We start from the raw sequence: 20512 nt of genomic DNA on the forward strand, positions 1-20512 counted from the left end.
TCTTGGAAAAATATTTTACGAACCGTCGATAATACCCTGCCAAACCCAAGAAACTCCTGATCTCTGCTACATTCTTCGGTGCATCCCACCGAGTAACTACCTCTATCTTTGCAGGATCCACAGCAACACCTATCTTTGAAATCACATGTCTTAGAATAGAAACCTCCAGAACTCACACTTAGACAACTTTGCATACAGCTGATTGTCTCGCAAAGTCTGCAACACTATCCTCAAATGCTCCTTATGCTCCTCCTTAGTCTTAGAAAAGACTAAGATATCATCAATAAAGACCACAACAAACCGATCCAAGAACTAAATGACGAAACGGTTCATCAAATCCATAAACACTACAGGTGAATTAGACAACCTAAACGGCATCACAACATACTCATAGTGACCATACCTCGATGTAAAAGCTGTCTTCGGTATGTCCTCTTCCCGAATCTTCACCTGGTTGTAACCCGACCTCAAATCGATTTTAGAAAAGACCGCCACACCGTTCAACTGATCAAACAAATCATCTATCCTCGGCAAAGGATACTTGTTCTTCACCGTAACTCTGTTCAGCTTCCTATAATCGATGCATAACCTCAAACTCCAATCTTTCTTTTTTACGAACAAGACTGGTGCTCCCCACGGTGATACACTAGGTCTAATGTATCCCTTCTCAATCAGATCATCCAGCTATTTCTTCAGCTCCTCCAACTCCTTAGGACCCATACGGTACGGTGCCTTAGAGATTGGCCCCGTCCCCGGTTTTAACTCAACACTGAAATCTATCTCTCTCTTCAGTGGCAGCTCCGGTATCTCATCTGGAAAAGCATCTGGGAACTCTTGCACCACTGGTATCTGCTCAACTACCGGACTCTCCATACTATGGCCTCTCACATGGCATAAGATCAACGGACACCCCTTCCTCAGATATGACTTCAAGGTCACTGCTGCAATCAACTTAACTTCGGGTTTGACAACAAACCCACGATAAGACACACTAATCCTCTTAGGACCTCTAAAAGAAACCCTCTTTTGATGGCATTCTATCTTAGTCTTGTACTTACCCAACCAGTCCATACTAACTATCATCTCAAAAACCTCTAAAGGAAACTCTAACAAGTCCACTGGTAGGTCAACCTGCCCAACTATCATAGACACCCCTCTATACAACCGGCCACAAAATACAGACTCACCCGACGGTATAAAAACTTCCTCTTTTACGGACTCATACTCACTCAAACCCAACAGCTTAGCATGACTCGATGATACAAATGACTGTGATGCTCCCGAATCAAACAAAACAAAAGTAAAGACTCCATTAACAAGAAAAGTACCAGTGATAACGTGAGCATCATCCTCAGCTGCTTTCTTGTCCATCATAAACAGCTTACCACTGGTCTTCTGTCCACCTCCCTTGACAGTACTAGCTAAGGTAGACGGCTTGGCAGCCGACCCCTGGTTGTTGTTGTTGTTCGTCGTCGGTTTCTGATATGAATTACCGCCATTGCGGTTAGCCTCACCATTGTTATTACTCTGACCACCCCGGTTATTCCACGACCCAGCCGGCCTGTTACTAGCATAACTCTGTGAAGGACCCTGAGAGAAACTCTCCTGTGGCGGTATCTGGAAACTCCCACTCATAACACTGGTTCACTCATGCCTCTTGTGGCCCATACCACCACAGTTAAAACAAGTCATATCCCAACTTCTACTACCACCACCACGGCCACGCCCGTAAGAAGCTCCAGCACTAAACCCCGAACCTGAAGAGTACGCTCTCACCTGGTTATGGCCACCCTTCTTGTAACTAGACTGACCACCACCCTCACTCTCAGCCTTCCTCTTCTCAGAAGCTCTCTCACGGCTCTCCTTAGCCATCTTAACAAACCTCTCAGCCCTCACAACACGCTCATACACCTCCTTAACTTCAGTAAGGGCTCCTACCGGTAACTTCTCCATGATCTTGGGTGTCAACCCCTTCTCAAATCTCAACGCCAAGTTCTCTTGGCTCAGCCCCATGTCCTCGACATACCTAGATTTTTCATTGAACTTATGAAAGTACTCAGCAACTGTCATATCAGAAGTCATCTTAAAATCATCAAACTCCTCCCTCAGCTTACTACGCACATGCTCTGGCACAAACTCTCGCCTCATAGCTCTCTTAAACTCATCCCATGGTATCGCAGGTAACCCCTGTTTCACATACAAGTCCAAAGCACTCACCTTAACCTTGTCCCACCACTCACCAGCTGCTTCCCTAAAGTAGAACGCAGCTTGTTGCACTCGAAGCTCCTCCGGGCAATGAACCAGTTTAAGTATGTTCTCCATCTCTCTATGCCAATTATCCAGTAGAATTGGTGCCTCAGTCCCCTTGTACTCCTTAGAATTGAACCTTTCTATATGTATACTGATCTTTGAGTGATGAGGCCCTGCCTCTTTATCTTTCCAACCTTCGTCAAAGCCTAAGTGAGAGCATCTTGGTGCTCCAACATCTTAACAATCTCATCAATACTCATGTTTTGCGCCCTGGCATACAACGCTGTTCTCTTTGGCGTCATCTTTGAAACTATATAAGAAAAGGTAAACATGAACACACATCCCATATCTCAAAACACGAAAACCACCTGTGCAGCACCTACTCGATCGAGCCTCATCACCCACTCGATCGAGTTGAGGTCACTCGATCGAGTTGCCCACTTACTCGATCGAGTGCCTCGACTCTAGAACCTGGCCAGAAAGCTCCCTAAAACGTACTCGATCGAGCCAACCACCCACTCGATCGAGTTGACCCCACTCGATCGAGTGCCCTATCCTACTCGATCGAGTGCCCAAAAAAGACTTCTGCCCAGAAACGGAAAACTACCTACCCGATCGAGTTACCCCTACTCGATCGAGTCACTCACTTACTCGATCGAGTGCCCCCCACTCGATCGAGTCATGCAGACTCGTATACTAACCGTATGTTCAAACTCACACTTCCCACTATCTATAATTTTATGCAAACGACAAACAAAACATATATATACATATCTCTTTATATATACTCAACAACAGTTACTTCCCTTCCATGTTTCTAATATGCCATGTTATAAATCAACCATCATGCCATTCACATATTCACTAACAACATATATATTCATATTATCAGTTTCCTTCACTACACGACTCCCATCCTCCACATACATGCACCCACCGATTCATACAACACATTACTATATAAACACAAATCACAAGACAAACACATAGCGATCCCGACTCATATCCCATGGTGACGGTTTCAAAATTGTAGGGCAAGTTCGCCACTTTAGGACGTCTCCCAAGCCTTTGCATTAGCTCCTACAACTCCTACCCGGGTTCATTTTAGTTTGACTCCCTATGTTCATTAGGTTCATTGGTTACAGGTTTCAAGATCGTCGCTCTGATACCACTTTGTGACACCCCCATACTCCAAGTGCCTTACCATGACCACTTAAGGTATGATAACGTCGCCATCTCGGTTACCCGAGACAATGATACTCAAATAGACAATAACGAAATTTATTTAATTGATAATAAAGTTTAACTCATACAACGAAGCTCCAAAACTGTTTAAGATAATACAACTGTTCTCAGAATCCAAAAGACTAAAACTACTAAAATCAAACACAACGGAAGACTCTAAGACCGGTGGTGACTCCATCCCAGCTATCCCTCGCATAAGCCATCATACCTGCTCAACAGCTGCTCACCATCCCCAAATGGATCGCCACAGTTCTTAAAATAATTAACGGGGTCAGTACTGATTACATAAAATAATAGCCGCAAAGAAGCGGTAACACAAACAGCTCAATCAGCTCAAACCAATCTCCACAAATCCGTCTCCAACTCCACACATCTGACTACACACAAAAGTGTGTAGCCCTACCAGAGTACCCATCGCAACAAGTACTCCTCGCCGCCAGTGGGGGACCGCAACCGTTCCCACCTAAGCCCCGCTCAACTCCATCGAGCGATAAACCCAAGTTCATTAATGTCCACATCCCCCTTATGACGGGAACCACAAGGGGCGAATCAAGGGCGTGAAGCCACTCCCGCAAGTGACTCTACTCAGCCAGGGACGCACCCCGAAGATCACAGACATTTACACAACCAATCAATAATATACTATCAACAATCACCAAAACCAATCCAACATTATAATTATTTAACAATCACAACAACAATCACCAACATATTATGTAGCCAATACTGAGTAGGGAAACCTTACCTGGAAAGCAAACACCACAGACGGTCTAGTAGCTAATCAGAATCTTTCCTCAATGAATCCTCCTTATATAGCATACATACATACAAATTACTACCACAGCCATACAAATCACCCAAGACCCCCAATATTACCCAATTAGGGTTTAACCAATCTTAACGAAACATTATAAAAATTATATAAAAAGCTTACCCTCGACACAACGATCACAATGGCGTAAAGAACGAGACGATCCGACACTCCTTGCCTTGGGGATGTGTTAACAATGCGAAGAACACAACTTACGTAACTTCTTTTCTTGTCAAAAAGGTTTTTTAGAATGATAAAAGAGTTTAGGGAAAAGTGACGAATCCTTTTTATATTAATCTCGCATTATTAACAAAACCCGTCAAACTCAGCCCGTAATTCCGACTTACTCGATCGAGTAAGTCACTTACTCGATCGAGTGACCCTTACTCGATCGATTGTCTCACTTACTCGATCGAGTACCCTATAGGCAGTCTACTGTTTTGTGTAAAAAGCTACTTACTTGACAGAGTAAGCCCCCCTCGATAGACTATCCAAAGATACATAAAACCGTAGTATTACATGTAATACTATCACAAATACATCCTACATTATTATACACTACAAAACTCATTATTATCCACTAATTACCGATATTACACTTACTGATTAATTACCCAAGAAAAACCCCCAAATGATAGGGTTTAAACTAATTAAATAAGGGTAGATCTTAACTTACAAGGTAAGAGAAAAGAAGGAAAAGGATGAACAATCTTCTAATCCAAGCTTGAATCCCCTAATATGGTGTTTGTGAGGGTTTTAGAGGGAAGGGAGAGAGTTTGGAGAGATAAGGAAGAAGATAGAAATGAAATAGTAGAAGGGAGGTTTGCAGGTTTAAAACCCGTCCGCCCAGAGTGTACTCGATCGAGTGCCAAGCCCACTTGATCGAGTGACCCTCACTTGTGACCCTCACTTGGTCGAGTGTTCAATCCACTGGGTCGAGTGTTCAATCCACTCAGTCGAGTACAACGCAGTTCTCAACAATGACCAGTTTTCGTAAAACAGTTATATCTCACTCATTTCTTGGTCATTTTGGGGATGTAACCTACAGTTGGAATCGTAAGGGAACAAGGTATCACCTCCAATTGGAATCACATGAATAACCTATCTAGATCTCATGTTATGACTGTTTTAAGACGACCCTTCTATAGGCGGACATTATAACAACTCCACTAAGTCTAGTATAGGTTATACTCGGTCCACTTTATAGTCATACTTCACTTTCGAATAGACTCATCAAACCCGAGGGTCCTATCACGCATCCCAATGTTTCTTTGCGGGTCCTGTAACACCCCCATTTATTTAAGAGCCTTTACTAGGCCTTCCTAGATAAATGAACGTGTTACCATCTCAGTTTTCTGAGGTAGAGAATACAAAGATAAACGAAACCATAGTGCTTTAAATAAATATAATGTTTAAATGGTCTTATTACATAATCCAAAATAAATAATTAAATTAATAAATACAACTGCAGCGGAAACTAGATAATACGAATAATAAATATTGTTTATTCTTCTAAGGTGGTCTAGACAGCTAAGTAAAAGCCATATCCTCTCGCCATTCAGCTCCCCTTCTAAGCCTGCTCAATTACCTGAAATCAATCTGCTCCCCACCACCTGCTACAACCACGCATGACAGCCCGCAACGACACACAAATCGAAAAGACAACACAAACCCGTTTAACCACCACAACCCGACACCTCACCGTACCAACCACCACCTGCAACCACGCCAACACCACCATAAGAACTGCTCATAGCCGACTATCCAGCCATCCAAGTCCCGTGTTTAATCGTCCAACCCATAAGTCACAAATCCCGTCTTAAATCCGCGACAACCGCTACTTTAGACGCGAAATTGGCCACCCACGGTGGTCGACAACAGCAATGACAGGTCCCACTAGCATCCCCACGGTCAAGGCCAACTATTCAGGGTAACGACACGTTTCACGGTGGTCCATACGGTGTTTAAACGATAATTTAATTAAATATGACGATATAAATATAAATTAAGACGATCTTACCTTGAGACAACAATAATTGGATGAATTTTCTTATTTTTCTCCCTTAGATCTTTCTCTCCCTTGCCTTAGATCAATTATTGTGTTTTTATGTTTTTGTATGCTTATGGGTAGGTATATTAGCTTATTTATATAGATGTGGGAAGGACAGAGGGAGGAAGTTTCCTTAAAGCAATTATCTTTATTTTTCCTTTTCTTTTTAATTACTCCCATATTAGTATTCGTAATAACAAACAATTACAATCCTGACTATATACTTAACATACACGGCCTACCTGTGTCACACGGCCCACATTATTTCCGTCTTAAGTATTATTTAATTATTTTATTATCGTCTTACAATTTATTATTTAATTGATTAAATTATTAAATATCATTTGAAACATGTTTTAATATAATTCTACAGTCTAAAATACGGGGTATTACAGTCTTCCCTCCTTAAAAAGAACTTCGTCCTGAAGTTCACCAAAATACGCAAACAACAGAAATAATATCTCTAATTAATTCCAACTAAATTCCTTATTAAATCTCTCGCAAGATACTTTTATTATTAAATTATCATAAAAATGTTATAAAATACGAGATATTACATCCTATCCCTCTAAAAAAAACGGTTACGTCCCCGTAACCAACTAGCTTAAACAAAAAGACTAGGATACTTTTCTCGCATAGCAGCTTCAGCTTCCCATGTAGCTTCTTCCACCTTATGATTAGACCATAAAACCTTCACTAAAGCTGTCTCACCATTACGAGTCTTCCTCACTCTTCTATCCAAAATTTCCCTAGGCTCCTCAACATAAGACAACTGCTCATCGATCTCAATATGCTCAAGCTCTAGCACATGAGTAGGATCACTCACATACTTCCTCAATTGTGAAACATGAAAAATAGTATGCACTCTATATCTAAAGCTGGAGGTAATGCTAAACGGTAAGCCACCTCTCCAACTCTGTCTAAGATCTCATATGGCCCAATATACTTCTGACTCAGCTTCCCTTTCTTCCCAAACCTCATCACACCTTTCATAGGAGACACTTTAAGCAACATATTATCTCCCACAGCAAACTCTATATCACTCATTTTCAAATCTGCATAGCTTTTCTGTCTATCATGTGCTGCCCGCATCTTCTGACGAATAATGTGCACTTGCTCCACCATTTCCTGTACCATCTCAGGTCCCAACACAACTGTATCTACCATGTCATCCCAACCCACAGGACTCATATACTTCCTTCCATACAATGCCTCAAAAGGTGCCATACCAATACTAACATGGTAACTGTTATTATATGAAAACTAAATCAAATCCAACCTCTCCTCCCATGATCCACAAAACTCCATCACAGAAGCTCTCAGCATATCCTCCAAGGTCTGAATAGTCCTCTTAGTCTGACCATCTGTAGCTGGATGAAATGTTGTGCTCATCTTCAACTGAGACCCCATCAAATATTGCAATTCTTGCCAGAACTTAGATATAAACCTTGAATCACGATCAGAAACAATATCCTTTGGCACACCATGAAGCTTCACCATATTTATAACATAAGCTTTAGCCAACTCAGCCTTACTCCAAGTATCTTTCATAGGAATGAAGTGAGCTGAATTAGTCAATCGATCTAGAATCACCCATATCATATTATTCCCCCTCTGAGTCTTAGGCAACCCCACAATAAAATCCATCGAAATGCTTTCCCACTTCCACTCAGACACATCCAAGGATTGAACTTTACCTTGTGGTCTCCCTTTACTCTTTGACAAACCAAACATCTAGCAACGAACTCAGTGATGGAGCATGTCGTTGTACGCCATCAAACACATTTATACCCAACTACGAGTATAGCAAGCAAGTCAGGTTCGAACCCAAAGGACGAGGGTACTCAAATTGTTCAATCTAATTGTAGTTGCACTTATGGTGTCACAATTGGTTTGGGTTTGTAGTTGTGTTCTAAATTAATGAAAGCAATAAAGTAAAACAAGCAATAAAGCAAATAAAGATGTAAATAAATAATAAAGGATACTAGGATGTCATGGGATCATAAGGGAATCATGGTAAGATAGCAAAAATGAGTTATATAGATGCAAGTAATTTATTATTGTTGGAATTAAGTTAGTTCATGTCATATAATTCATAAGAAGATTTGGGTCCCGGAGCCGAGTCATTTGTGACTTTACAAACCTACAAGTCGACTTAATTCTTCCTATTAAACTACATGCATGATAAACCAAATCCTAGGGAAACTTACGTCTCGGAGCCGAGTCGGTTAAGACTTTACAACACCTACAAGTCGACTTGGGGTTTCCCTATTCAACTTTATGCATCGTCTAATAAGGCTTGAGTTGGTTTATATCTTACAAGCCTCATTGAAAAGGTAAGAGATGGGTAAAAAATGCAAGGTTTCATAATCTAGCATTTCATCAAACATAACATGTGCATAAGTTGAAGACAATAAGCAAGCATTCATATGAACTCATTAAGCATAAATTTATCCCATGATTAACTCACCTAATCCCCCCACTAATCCTAGTTAAGTAACTACTCACTTATTATCATGGAAAACATGTCATCAATGGTGTTAATCATCACAACAAGTATGAACATGATAAAAGAGTGAAGAAATAAGCAATAAAGACTAAAGACTAAAGGAATTATACCAAACTTAAGATGAACAATTGGAAAGGAAATAATAATAGAAGAAAACTGGATTGATTGATGAAGAGTTGTCAATTCTCCAATAATATTCAATTACCCAATAATAAACTTGAACGATAATTAAGGAATGATTAATGTGGAATGATTGAGATTAATCTATTCTAATCTACTCCTAATCTAATATAAGAGGACCATTTTTTTAAAGCTAAGAGGACTCTCCCTTTTGATTATTACAAATAGAGTATATATAGTGGTACATTATTAGGTTAAGCAAGGGTAGATTAGTAAATAACAATGCTTAAATGTTGAATAGAGCTTTGCAAGTCCCAAGAGAAATGCGCGGATCATGTAGCAACTCCTAAGGAGATCCGTGCGTCCTGGGCTGAAGTACGTTCGGTCCTGTAAGAGGATCCGCTCGGACTGGAACTGGGATGCTCGGATTCTCGGCTGAGAAGCGCGGTTTGGTTTCGGGACGCTCGGATCCTATGCTTTGTTGCTCGTCCAGAGCTTGGGCGGATGGATCCTGGGACAGGGTTCCTTCTCCTTGCTTATAAGCCTACGGTCCTTCTATATACTCTTTATTACTTCATCCTTGGTCGTCATTGTTGCCTCCTCTTTATACTAGTCCATCCAAGATCGTTAACAAGCTTCCGAATATGCACGAGAGACGGGGATTCCGCCTCATTATCTTCTTTCCTACAAGACATATAAAATGCAATAGAAAAGCAAAATAGGAAGGAATTAACGGATAACATGCCCATGAAATGCTATATTAGTATGCAAAATAGGTTCAATTAGGGGACTAAATGTGCATAATTAAGCGTCACATCAAACATCCCCAAACCGAACCTTTAGTCGTCCCGAGTAAAGAGGTGACAAACTATAACCTTTATTTATACTAATCTAATATAGCCGATGTGAGACGATTAGCGGGTCTCACTCCGCCCCTTCAACTCACAATAAGACATCCATGAGGTAAGATGCCTTCTTGCAAGGCAAGGTGGGGCTTGCCAAAATGACGATACATCCAAGCATTAAGCACACACAACAAGTAATGGATGCATCTACAAAAATGATTAGCCACTTTCCTCATCAATGTGGCGGAAATCATCTAAGAGGGAAGCAATTCAAGGGTACACATTCCATTATAGATATTATTTCTCCAAGTTTCTAAGCCTAGAAGGATACCAACAAACAACCTCTAAGTTGTGTCAAATTAGGGTACTTTTATCCTCAATCTCTAAATGCTTTTGTCAAGAGTAGTCTCCTTATAGTGTTAGAAATACTGTAGGATCGCGGAATTCCCCCTCTTGCCTAGACAAGAATAAGGGTAGTCCCCTTTCCACCATACATTAAATAAGGTCAATGGATAAAAGGGATCAAGATGTTTTGAGTTTCACATTGGTAGTTGGCTTTTAAATTTGTTTTTCCCCCCAATTTCTTGTGGTATTTGACATTTGGAGAACATTTCTTGCCCTTTTTTATGATTGGCATTTTGATACTCGGCAATTCTTTTCAATATTGTATTTTTGAGCATTTTTCAAAGTCACTAATTTGTTGTAAAGAGGGTGCTTTTATTAAAGCATAAGAGTCTATTTTTGCTCCTCTATTCATTGATGCACATTGCAAACTTTTTGATTTTGATTTTGGTACTTGAACTCAATTTGATGTTTTTCTGCCCATTCCCTTTTTGTTGATAAAATATGATGATAGAAGTGTAAGAACGGTTGCATGGTTTCAAAGGTCACCTTGGAATAAACGGTAGCCAAGGAGTTATCACACCACAAGGTACTCTTGACTAAGCCTTAGTCTATGGGTCAAAAGATACTAGTATGACACATCCTAAGGTGTCTTGAGGATATTCTAGCAAACAAAGTTTCAAGGAGAAAAATTATCTACAAGGGCCTTATATACACTTGTCAAGCTTCCTAAATAGGCATTTTCACAAAATTTTCTACCATGCAAACTACATGCCATGATGCAACTAACATATATACAACTCTAATGCATATGCTTCTATCAACTAGTATGCCATGTAATCTAGATGCAAACTCTAACAACACATAGATACACCACATCCTCCTTGACATGTAAGCCCATCCTCCCTATATGAATAATGAAAAGAAATGGAAGGGAAATAGGGATTAGAGCGATCATACCAAGCGGTCTTCATATTCCCTTGCTAATGCCTCAAATGTAGTGTTGTATCTATGTGAGAAGAAAACAAAAACACTAGTATATGCAATTCTACACTACTAAATTAAAGAACATGTTTTTGGTTTTTGAAATTTTCAAATTTTTATGGATTTTGTTTTTATGAAACTAAAGAACATATTTTTGGGATTTTTCAAAAATTTTCAAATTTTTATGTATTTTGGAATATAAATTCTCATCCCCCTCTTTATTTTGGACATTGTCCTCAATGTACATATAGGAGTAGGAATGAAAAAGAAATACATGTTTTTGGATTTTTAAAGTTTTATGGAAATTGAAGTACAAATGCAATGATATGATATGAATGCATGCTCTAACTAAATGTAATTCTATATGACATATATAACAAATGAATGCAATCTAAACTACACTAAATGATGCAAGTTCTCACCTATGATCAAACCTCCCCAAACCGATTTAAGCACTATTTCTAGTGTAGGAGAAATGAGATTTGGTCATTAGTGACTATACAAGAATGCAAATTTAACTATATGCAACTAACTATATGAGAGATGTGAGATATATTACAATGCAAACTAATCTAATCATATGATGTATATTACAATGCAACCTATACTATATGCACTAACTAATGTAAATGCAATGTGAAATATAATACAAGTGCAAGTGAGGTGTAAACTAAATGCAAGATAATGTAAAATGCAATGCAACTATACATAAGATATAGGGAAGGAGTATCATACAAATGGAGGTGGTGTTGTTAGGCACGTCTAGCCATCTCACTCACTCATCATCATCATCATTGCGGTTTCCATGTCCGCTAGATCCTCCTTGGTCATAGCCTCCTCCTTGGTTAAAGAATCCCTCACTTTGGTCACCAAAGTTACCTCCTTGGTTGCCATAGTTATGGAACAAGAGATGTGGTTGAGCCCAAGATGGGTGGGGGCCTCTAGGGTTGATGTACCCTTGTTGAGCCATGTTATAGTAGGAGGGGTATTGGGTTAAGTAGTTGTCAACCCTCCCATCGTGCACTCGAAGATCAACATTTGGCATGAGCTTCATCAAATCATTCATGGATGGAGCGCTTGGATCTTGAGGAGTGAATGGTACATGTTGTGTTGGGTAGGGTGGAATGGGTACATAGGATGGTGGTGCGTCACCCCATTCCGGCAACTCGCGAGGTCAATGAGGTGCTTCTTCTCTTGGTGGTGGGTTGTCATGGATCTCAATGGGGAGGAGGTAGCTCGGTCTAGGCGAGTACCGGCTCAAGCGGGGCTCGGTAGGTGGTATGTTCCACCCCAAGAGAACAAGTGGTGTGCATCCCTTTGTCAACCACTCTACACTTCCGGCTTGGTTGTAAGTACACCACCGGTGGTGGTTGAAGATAGCATCCTTATCTATCAAAGTGCTCCCCTTGAGCTTTTCATAGCTCCCATTAAGGTTGAACCCGGGGCAAAGCTGATTGGCCAAAATTGTGATGAGGCCTCCCATCACAAAGATTTTGATATTAGAATTTCCTTGAGCAAAGTCATTGAGCCTTGTAAGTATCTCAAGGGGTGTGTTGAAATTGTAAGGCCTTGTCCCTTGCACATTCAAGTAAGACTCTAGAAAGGTCAAGTCGAGAAAGGTGAACCTATCTTGCTCTAGCCTTCCATTAATAGTTCCGGCTATAAACCGTTCCGTAATCCTAATCACCGGATGTTGGATGGCAAAGGTATAGCAATTCTTATAGGAATAGAGTTCTCTCCCAGAAATGGCCCTCCATAGGTGGTTGATGGCGAAGTCGGAGGGCTTATCGGTGTTTTCCCTCGGTACCTCAAGACCAAAAATACTTGCAAAATGGTCAAGAGTCAACCTATGGTCTCTATTGCAAAGACGGAACTCCATACCAATATTTCTCCGCTGATTAGTGACAACACTGAGACTACACAAAAACTCTAGGGTGAGACTCAAGTAAGTGTCCTCATGGGCGTAGAACATCTTCTCAAGACCCAAACCAATGAAAAAGACCTCCGTTTGATGCCTTATGCTAAGTATTTCTAGTGTATCAAGATCAATGAATTGAGTAGGTTCGTAGTCCTTACCTAGCAATTGCTCAAATCGTTGGCGGTGGTCATTGTTGGTGAAGAGTACCTCCGGGAAATACTCAAGTTGTGCAACACCGTGTATCACTACATTTTCTCGGCCTCTTGCCTCCCGTGAGGTGGATGAAGTAACACCCTTGCGACGTTTAGGTACGGCCTCTGTTGCTTTCTTGCTTTTGCTCCTTAGATTCATCTTTGCTTCATGTGATTGGTAGGGATTTGCTTGATTTTTATGATGGGGATTGTTTGTGGATGATGAGATGTGGTTTTGAGTTGATAAGATAAGGAAATAGGGATGGTGGGGGCCGTTTATATCGAAGGAAGGGGGATGAGGGGGTTAGGGTTGGGCTCGGCGGATTAAACTGTGACCCAGCCAATTACCCGTCGCAATCCGTGCGTCCTGCCATCTGCTCGAGCGTCCTGAGGATGCTGCACGGGTGTTCTTTCAAGGAGACGTGTGGATTCTCTTACAGCTGGTTTTTTTCTTTCGGATTCAGTTCAAGACGAGCGTCTTGGCTTGAGGACGAGCGGATCTTGAATGGGATGTGCGCCCTAAGAAAAATATGCTCAGATTTTCTTGCAGAACAAAATCTTGCTCAATGCATGGTTCAGGACGAGCGTCCTGTGGTCAGCTCGAGCGGATCGATAGTGGGACGTGTGTCCTTGTTGGGAAATGTGTCCTCAACAATAGTGCGATCACATGATTTAAATATCATTATTAAATCTCATTTTAAGAATACATGTGGGATGTAATATTTTACAGTCAACTGGTCCACACATATCGGTTGATGCGTGTCATTTATATGATGTTCTACATCTCTTTTTACACGCATTTCAGAGCTCAATTGTGCTATATATGCCCATATTTCTCTATTTTCCTCTACTTTCGTGCTTTTGTACTTTATTGCAGAAATGTGGAGAATTTAGCGGGAAATCAAGCCAAATCTGTTTCCGAGTAAGCTGCATTGCAAATGACGTAAAGGAACCGCTTAAGGAACAAGCTTGGTGCGCAATCCAAGGCCCGAAAGACAAGTCCACGAGTTAAAAGAAGTCAAGTAAGCAGCTCAGCCAGTCGACCGACCAACCTAGTCGTCGATCGACCAAGGCTCGGTTCCCGAAGCTCTTGTTTCTTGATATTGATCGATCGACCGGCATCTTGATCGATCGACCGGACTTCGATTCCAGGCGAGATTTAGAAAGCCCGTGAAGTTTTAGGTTTTGGAATAAGTTGTTGCGTTAGTTCCTATATAACGTAATAGCGACATATCGAACAGGGGAGATCGGATTTTTATCAGAGAACACATTAAGTTTCACAGTACAATACATTAAGTTTTAATTTTAGAATAATTAGGGTTTGAGTTATTATTGAGCATCGGATCTTTCAGTTCTAATTCTTAATCTTCCTTTGAATCTTGGTAATTGTTCTGCCCTAATTTCAGTTTCTTTATTTTACTTCCATTGTTAGTATAGAATTGATAGTTAGCATTCCCAAGCCAATTATCGCTTCATCATTGTTGTTATTTATCCTAAGTATGAATTCCGTAATTGTCATTAGACTTATTGTTGTTTTTACATTTACCATGAGTAGCTAAATAGCTTGTGCTAGGATGTAGGCGATTTATGGCTAGGCGGCAATAGGTTAGACACGGACTGAACCCGCGTGTCAGTCGATCGATCGACTGACATAGTTGGTCGATCGACCGACCTTGTAAGGTTACTTTCGTTTTAATTGTTTTTAATCTTGTATCTGACGAGTTGAATGCATGCGACCAGTTAGACACCTCTTTTGTGGTGACCCATTAGACCGAGAGGTAGGGTAGTTATTTGACCATCAATTAATTCGACTAAACTGTGCTAAAGATCGAAAGATAGGTATAGTTTAGACCATTAGTCACTTTTCAGGACGAAAGTTAGTATTAGTGACATTAGGGACCTATAGCGAGATCGAGAGATGCTATTTGATAGGAGTGGACCGAGAGGACCTCTTATTTCCCGCCTTACCGTGCTTATTTTGGACCGACTTAGTTTTCGCCGCATTTGTAATGACCCGACCATCCTAGTACCTTTCTTTTATCTGTTTAATCCACATCTTTAGTTTATTTTCTTCTTTTTGTTATTAGTTATAGACCAATTCAACCAACCCCCACAATAGTTACCTTAGATCGATCATAGAACAACCAAAGTTTACAATCGCCTCCTTGTGGATCGACCCTGTTACCACTAGCCTAGGTTAGTCTTAATAGGAGTTTATAAATATTATCTTTGGTACTCAATGACGGGTATCAAATTTTGGCGCCGTTCTTGGGGAGGCAATAGTCCTAACTTTAGTTGTTTTTGTTTTCGGTCTTTCTCGGTTTAAGGGACTTTTGTTCCTTAAACTTTTCTTATATTCTTGTTGTAGTTTCATCTTATGCGCAGTCACGGGGTGGAGAATTACTACCATTTGACTCGAGATAGAGAAATCTTTGCGCGGGTTGAGACGAGCACGAAGGATATTGTCGACAGAGGAAGAGCTGAGTACTCTGTCAAGCTATCTCGAGCACGATCTGTTTGAAGAAGACCAACAGTCTTCACCCACCTCTTCGGTGAAACAGATTACCTCTCCGAAATCTCGGTCATGGCCGAGGAAGCGAGTATAGCTAGTTTTTCGGAGCCAACAGCCGCCGACTTGTACAAAGGGTTCGAATTACCAGGAGAAGCCAGGAAATTCGAACCAAAGCCCGCCTACATTACTATGGTCGAGAGAAACCGGTTTGGGGAGCTGCAAATGAAGATGCGGCTAAGCACATGGAGACTTTTATTGACTCTGCAGCGCCATTCCCCCACCGGTGGCGTGACCCAGGATCAAATCAAGGAGACCATGTTCATCTTTTCCCTTCGTGATGCCGCAAGGGAATGGTATAGGGATTTGGATAAGACCGTTCGGAGATCACGATTGGAATACACCTGGCATTGGCGTTCTACAAGAAGTACTTCTCGCTTCAAGGACGATCGCCATTAGAGCTCAAATTACGGGCTTTAAACAAGGGCCGGATGAGAATTTCCACGAGGCATGGGTCCGATTCAAGAAATTGGTGCGGACCATACCGCACCATGGGATTGCAAAATGGAGTTTGTGCAATCATTTCTACAATGGGTTGTACGACGATCAGAGGGCCATTTTGGATTTCTTTGCCAATGGGAGATTTCTTTGAAAATTTAGGAGCAACCAAGGGGTGGAAGATCATTGACGATCTAGCTACCCACAAGGCCGAGTATGGGAATTCGAGAGGGAACCGAGGAGAGAGCTGTTGAATCCTCCTCTGTTCTTTGCACTTGAGGCTCTTACCGCGAGATTCGACAAATATGAGCTAGGGGGAGCATCTAAAGGTGGGATCTACCAAGTCAATCTTTGTGCGTGGACGGTCCCTTCGTCGTGAAAGGTGTGGAGTTGAGGGCCATGTCTCGAAAAACTGCCCTAGCCCTTTTGAATCATGTCGCCTTTCAACACTATAGGGCGAACAACTCTTACTACGAGCCACCGCATCCGAACTTGAGTTGGAGAAGCCAGAATGTCCAAAACCCCACTCAACCTCCAGCAGCCGTATGTTCCGCCTCATCAAAAGCAACAGCAGTACCAGAAGCCTCCTTATGTGCCGCAGCAGCAACAATCACAAAATTCTGAGTTTTCTGAGCTCAAGAATCTGCTGCTAAAGGAGTCCCAAGCAAGAGAGGCCGGGATGAAGCTACTTGAGAGCCAAATTGCTCAACTAGCTAGCAAAAGCAACACTCGAACTCCCGGACACTTACCCACTCAACCCGAACAAAAGGAGACCCTAAATGCTATCACCTTGAGGAGCGGGTCTACCCTTGACGGTCCCGCCATGGTTGAGAATGCTGTTGAGAAAGATGAGCCAGAAACAAGCCAAGAGAAAGCTTCAACGAACAATTCAAAGAAAAAGACGTCTGCCAGGAAAATCAGTCGATCGACTGATATACCTAGTCGATCGACTGAGGTGCGGGTTACAGGAGCTTCTGGAACTGTGCATTCCAGTCGATCGACTGAGGAGGTTGGTCGATCGACCAATATCGCTGCTGATACTGAAGAATCTCGTCCTTTAATGCCAAATAATTTACGAGATCACTTGTTCCGGGGTACCACAGTCCCGAAGATTTTAGGGGCAGGCCCGAATGCTGATGGGTCGGTCTCGGCTCCGAAGTTCGATCCAATGACGGTCAATGGGTCTCATTTGAGACGGTCTGAGGAAGGGTCTAGCTTCAACAAGGAGAAGGTGACGGACTTTCAGCCAAAGTCCAAGGACGCCGGCGCGCGCGAATTAGAAGAGAGGGCTAAGGTGCTCCTTACTGACCCCATATCCAGGAGAGACTCGTGCCGACCAAAGAAAGGTATCTTTCAATAAGTTTGAGAAAGTTATCCGTAGTCTTAATGTGCAAGTCCCCTTCCTTGAGTTAGTTAACCAAGTACCCGCTTACACCAAATTTATGAAACAATTTGTTGTCAAAAAGCGGTCACTTGAAACAGTGCACACTGTCGCACTCACAAAGGAGTCTTGTTCTTATCTGTCTCACACCGCGCCCCTCAAGCTAGAGGACCCGGGCAGCTTTTCTGTCCCTTGCAAAGTAGGTACCTTCTCAATTGAGAAGGCATTGTGTGACTTAGGGGCCAGTATAAGTGTCATGCCCATGAGTTTGGCTAGGAGACTCAAGTTGACCCGGTTTGCTATCACAGAAATGACAGTTCAGATGGCTGACCGATCTGCGGTCGAGCCTATAGGAGTCCTAGAGGACATACCCGTCCAGATAGGGAAGTTTTTCTTCCCTGTCGACTTTGTAGTCCTAGATATGCCTGAGGATGAACATATACCGATCATCTTAGGAAGGCCGTTTCTGCACACTGCCGGTGCAGTTATTGACGTCGGTTTAGGAACCTTGACCTTCAAGGTTGGGAAACATTCTATCGTTTTTGCCCAACCTACTAAAAAGAAGGATGCCATGTGGCCTGTTACTTGTAATACGGTCTCTGAAAAGAGATCGTACTTTGTGCTTCCTGAATTGCCTATCCCTATTACTACTGCTGTGCTAACCCCTCCGCCCCGAACAGGGAGCAAGAAGGAGGAAGAATTTGTTGTTTTAGATAATACAGGAGCTGGTTTGGGGAAGGAAGAGCCGCTGGATGCTCCAGCTGCGACAGAGCAGATCGTTTCAAGAGGAGGTCTTGGATGCTTAAGCTATGGGACTGATGAAGAAGTAGAGGATGAGCCAGCCAAGGTGAGATGGGCTGATGTGGACTCCGATGGTTCTGAGGGAGTCCTTGATTGGGAAGATGACGACGCTGATCAGCTGAATTCTCCGTCTGTCGAAGCGGGAAGGGTGGCGATAAGATGAGCACCATTGAAGCTACCTCTAGTAGCCAGAAGCCGACGAAGTGGGCCATACCATGGTCCTTTTTGATCAACTACTAGTTGATCAAATTCGTTATAAACTTCATTTTATTGCTTTCGAACCATTTTTTTTTTATTGCTTTTGTGTGCGCGAAAACTTCGCTTTTATTTTCGTTTGCTTAGGATTTTTAAGTACTATAGACTTCGTTCTGGGTTTTGCGCAATTTTGGGCGCGTACTATTGTGCATTTGCAGGTATTTAGAGCTTATAAGCTCAAATCATTGAGCAATTACGAAGAAATAAGACACTGCAGCAGTGTTTTCAGTCGATCGACTGGTATCTTTGGTCGATCGATCAACTGAGACTTACGGGAGCTAATGTTTGTTCTCGCCATTTAGTCGATCGACTGCCTCTGTAGGTCGATCGACTGCTGCTGCTGCTATATGCGTCCACGACCTCTCCCCTGCTGTGATTGGTCGATATGCGGATTTAAGGGAGTCTCCTACTCCACTTTATTTTCCGTCGAATTGTCTATTCCTTCTTTTGTCTCATTTATGCACAATATTTACGTTCCAAAATTGCTTTCTTCCGTCTTATGCGTGGTTTTGATTGTCTTTCAGGCACTCTTGTCGGTAGCATCGCTCTTTGAAACCTCCTAGCTCACGCTGGTTTGGGAGGTTTCCTTTGCGCTTAAAGTCTTGTGAGTTCCCAAGTCTTTCCTTTATGTCATTGTGTTTTATTTCCCATTTCTCGCAAATTCCCGTTTCTCCATTTTTCTTCATTACATGATTTTGCACAATGGGGACATTGTGCGATTTGGTTTGGGGAAGGGTTTTGCGTCGCATATCATATGTTTGCATTCACGTTTACTTTTTGTTTTGCATTGTTTATTTCATTTCACATATATATACAGAAAAATCAAAAAAATTGAAAAATTTCAAAAATTTCCATAAAATGCACGTTTATTTTAGCATATAGGTCGAGTCGGAACGGTAGTATTTCTATGATGATTTAGCATTTGCAGCTGTTTTGCCTGAGCCTTGCTTGACTTACATGTTACTAGTAGAATCATAAGTGCATACCTGCGAGTTTTCGTTAAATTTATTTGCCGAGCCTGAGACTTGACTTTAATAATTGGCAAGCTACATCATATTTCTGAGTTATTAGAGCCTACAACTGGTGTCATTCATGACCAGTTTATTTAGGAATGTGAGTAGTACTCCTTATGAGGCATGTTTCCTTAATTTGCATAATTATGAATTTGATCTACTTAATACCTGTATGCATTCGGTTTGTGGTTAGTTGACACATGTGGTAGAGGTTTCCTTTTCTCATTTTACCCATAAGCTCCACATCTGCCAAAAATATCCTTTTTTTGTCCTATTTACTACATCCTACATTTAGCCTGTCCTTTGTCAAGCTGGTAGCCTGTGTCCTTGGGATTGTTACTCATTTTTGGTGGTATATGCTCTATTGAGATGTCGTTGGGAGAATGAAATAAAGGAGGAAAGAAAAAGAAAAAGAAAGAAAAATGAATGAAAAAAAAAAAAAATGATCCGAAGAAGAAAAGAAAAAGAGGTCCTGTACTGTTTAGGCAGTCGATCGACTGCCAAATATGGTCGATCGACTGAGATTCGTGAAAGAAAAAGAAAATCAATTCGCATACTTTATCCTTATCTTTTGGCGATTTTTGCTCCCATGATTCATTTATATCCTATGGGGAGTTTTATTGATTTGATAGTTGGAGATTGTGAGTTTTGTGCTCATTATAGCACCGTTTCGTTCGTTATTGAGCAAGAAGTTGGACTTTGTCACTTGGTTCCGTTTTGGTACTAGCTTGATCACCTGTACCTCCACTTTACCATAAAATGTTTTGCCTCTTCTTACCCATACCTCACA

The 20512-nt window shown here is 41.6% G+C and overlaps 1 protein-coding gene across 1 annotated transcript; it reads right to left on the reverse strand.

Annotated features, from left to right (window-relative positions):
• Nucleotides 1–6960: 6960 nt before the first annotated feature.
• On the reverse strand, nucleotides 6961–7583 carry LOC141613483 (uncharacterized). Its single transcript, XM_074432222.1, has 2 exons — nucleotides 7333–7583; nucleotides 6961–7234 (listed from the first exon to the last, which is right to left on the reverse strand). The coding sequence occupies exons 1-2, from the start codon at nucleotides 7581–7583 to the stop codon at nucleotides 6961–6963; spliced, it is 525 nt and encodes a 174-aa protein (XP_074288323.1).
• Between the last annotated feature and the right edge of the window lie 12929 nt (nucleotides 7584–20512).

The sequence above is a fragment of the Silene latifolia genome, chromosome 11, assembly GCF_048544455.1.
Source record: "Silene latifolia isolate original U9 population chromosome 11, ASM4854445v1, whole genome shotgun sequence".
Classification (NCBI taxonomy): Eukaryota; Viridiplantae; Streptophyta; class Magnoliopsida; order Caryophyllales; family Caryophyllaceae; genus Silene; species Silene latifolia.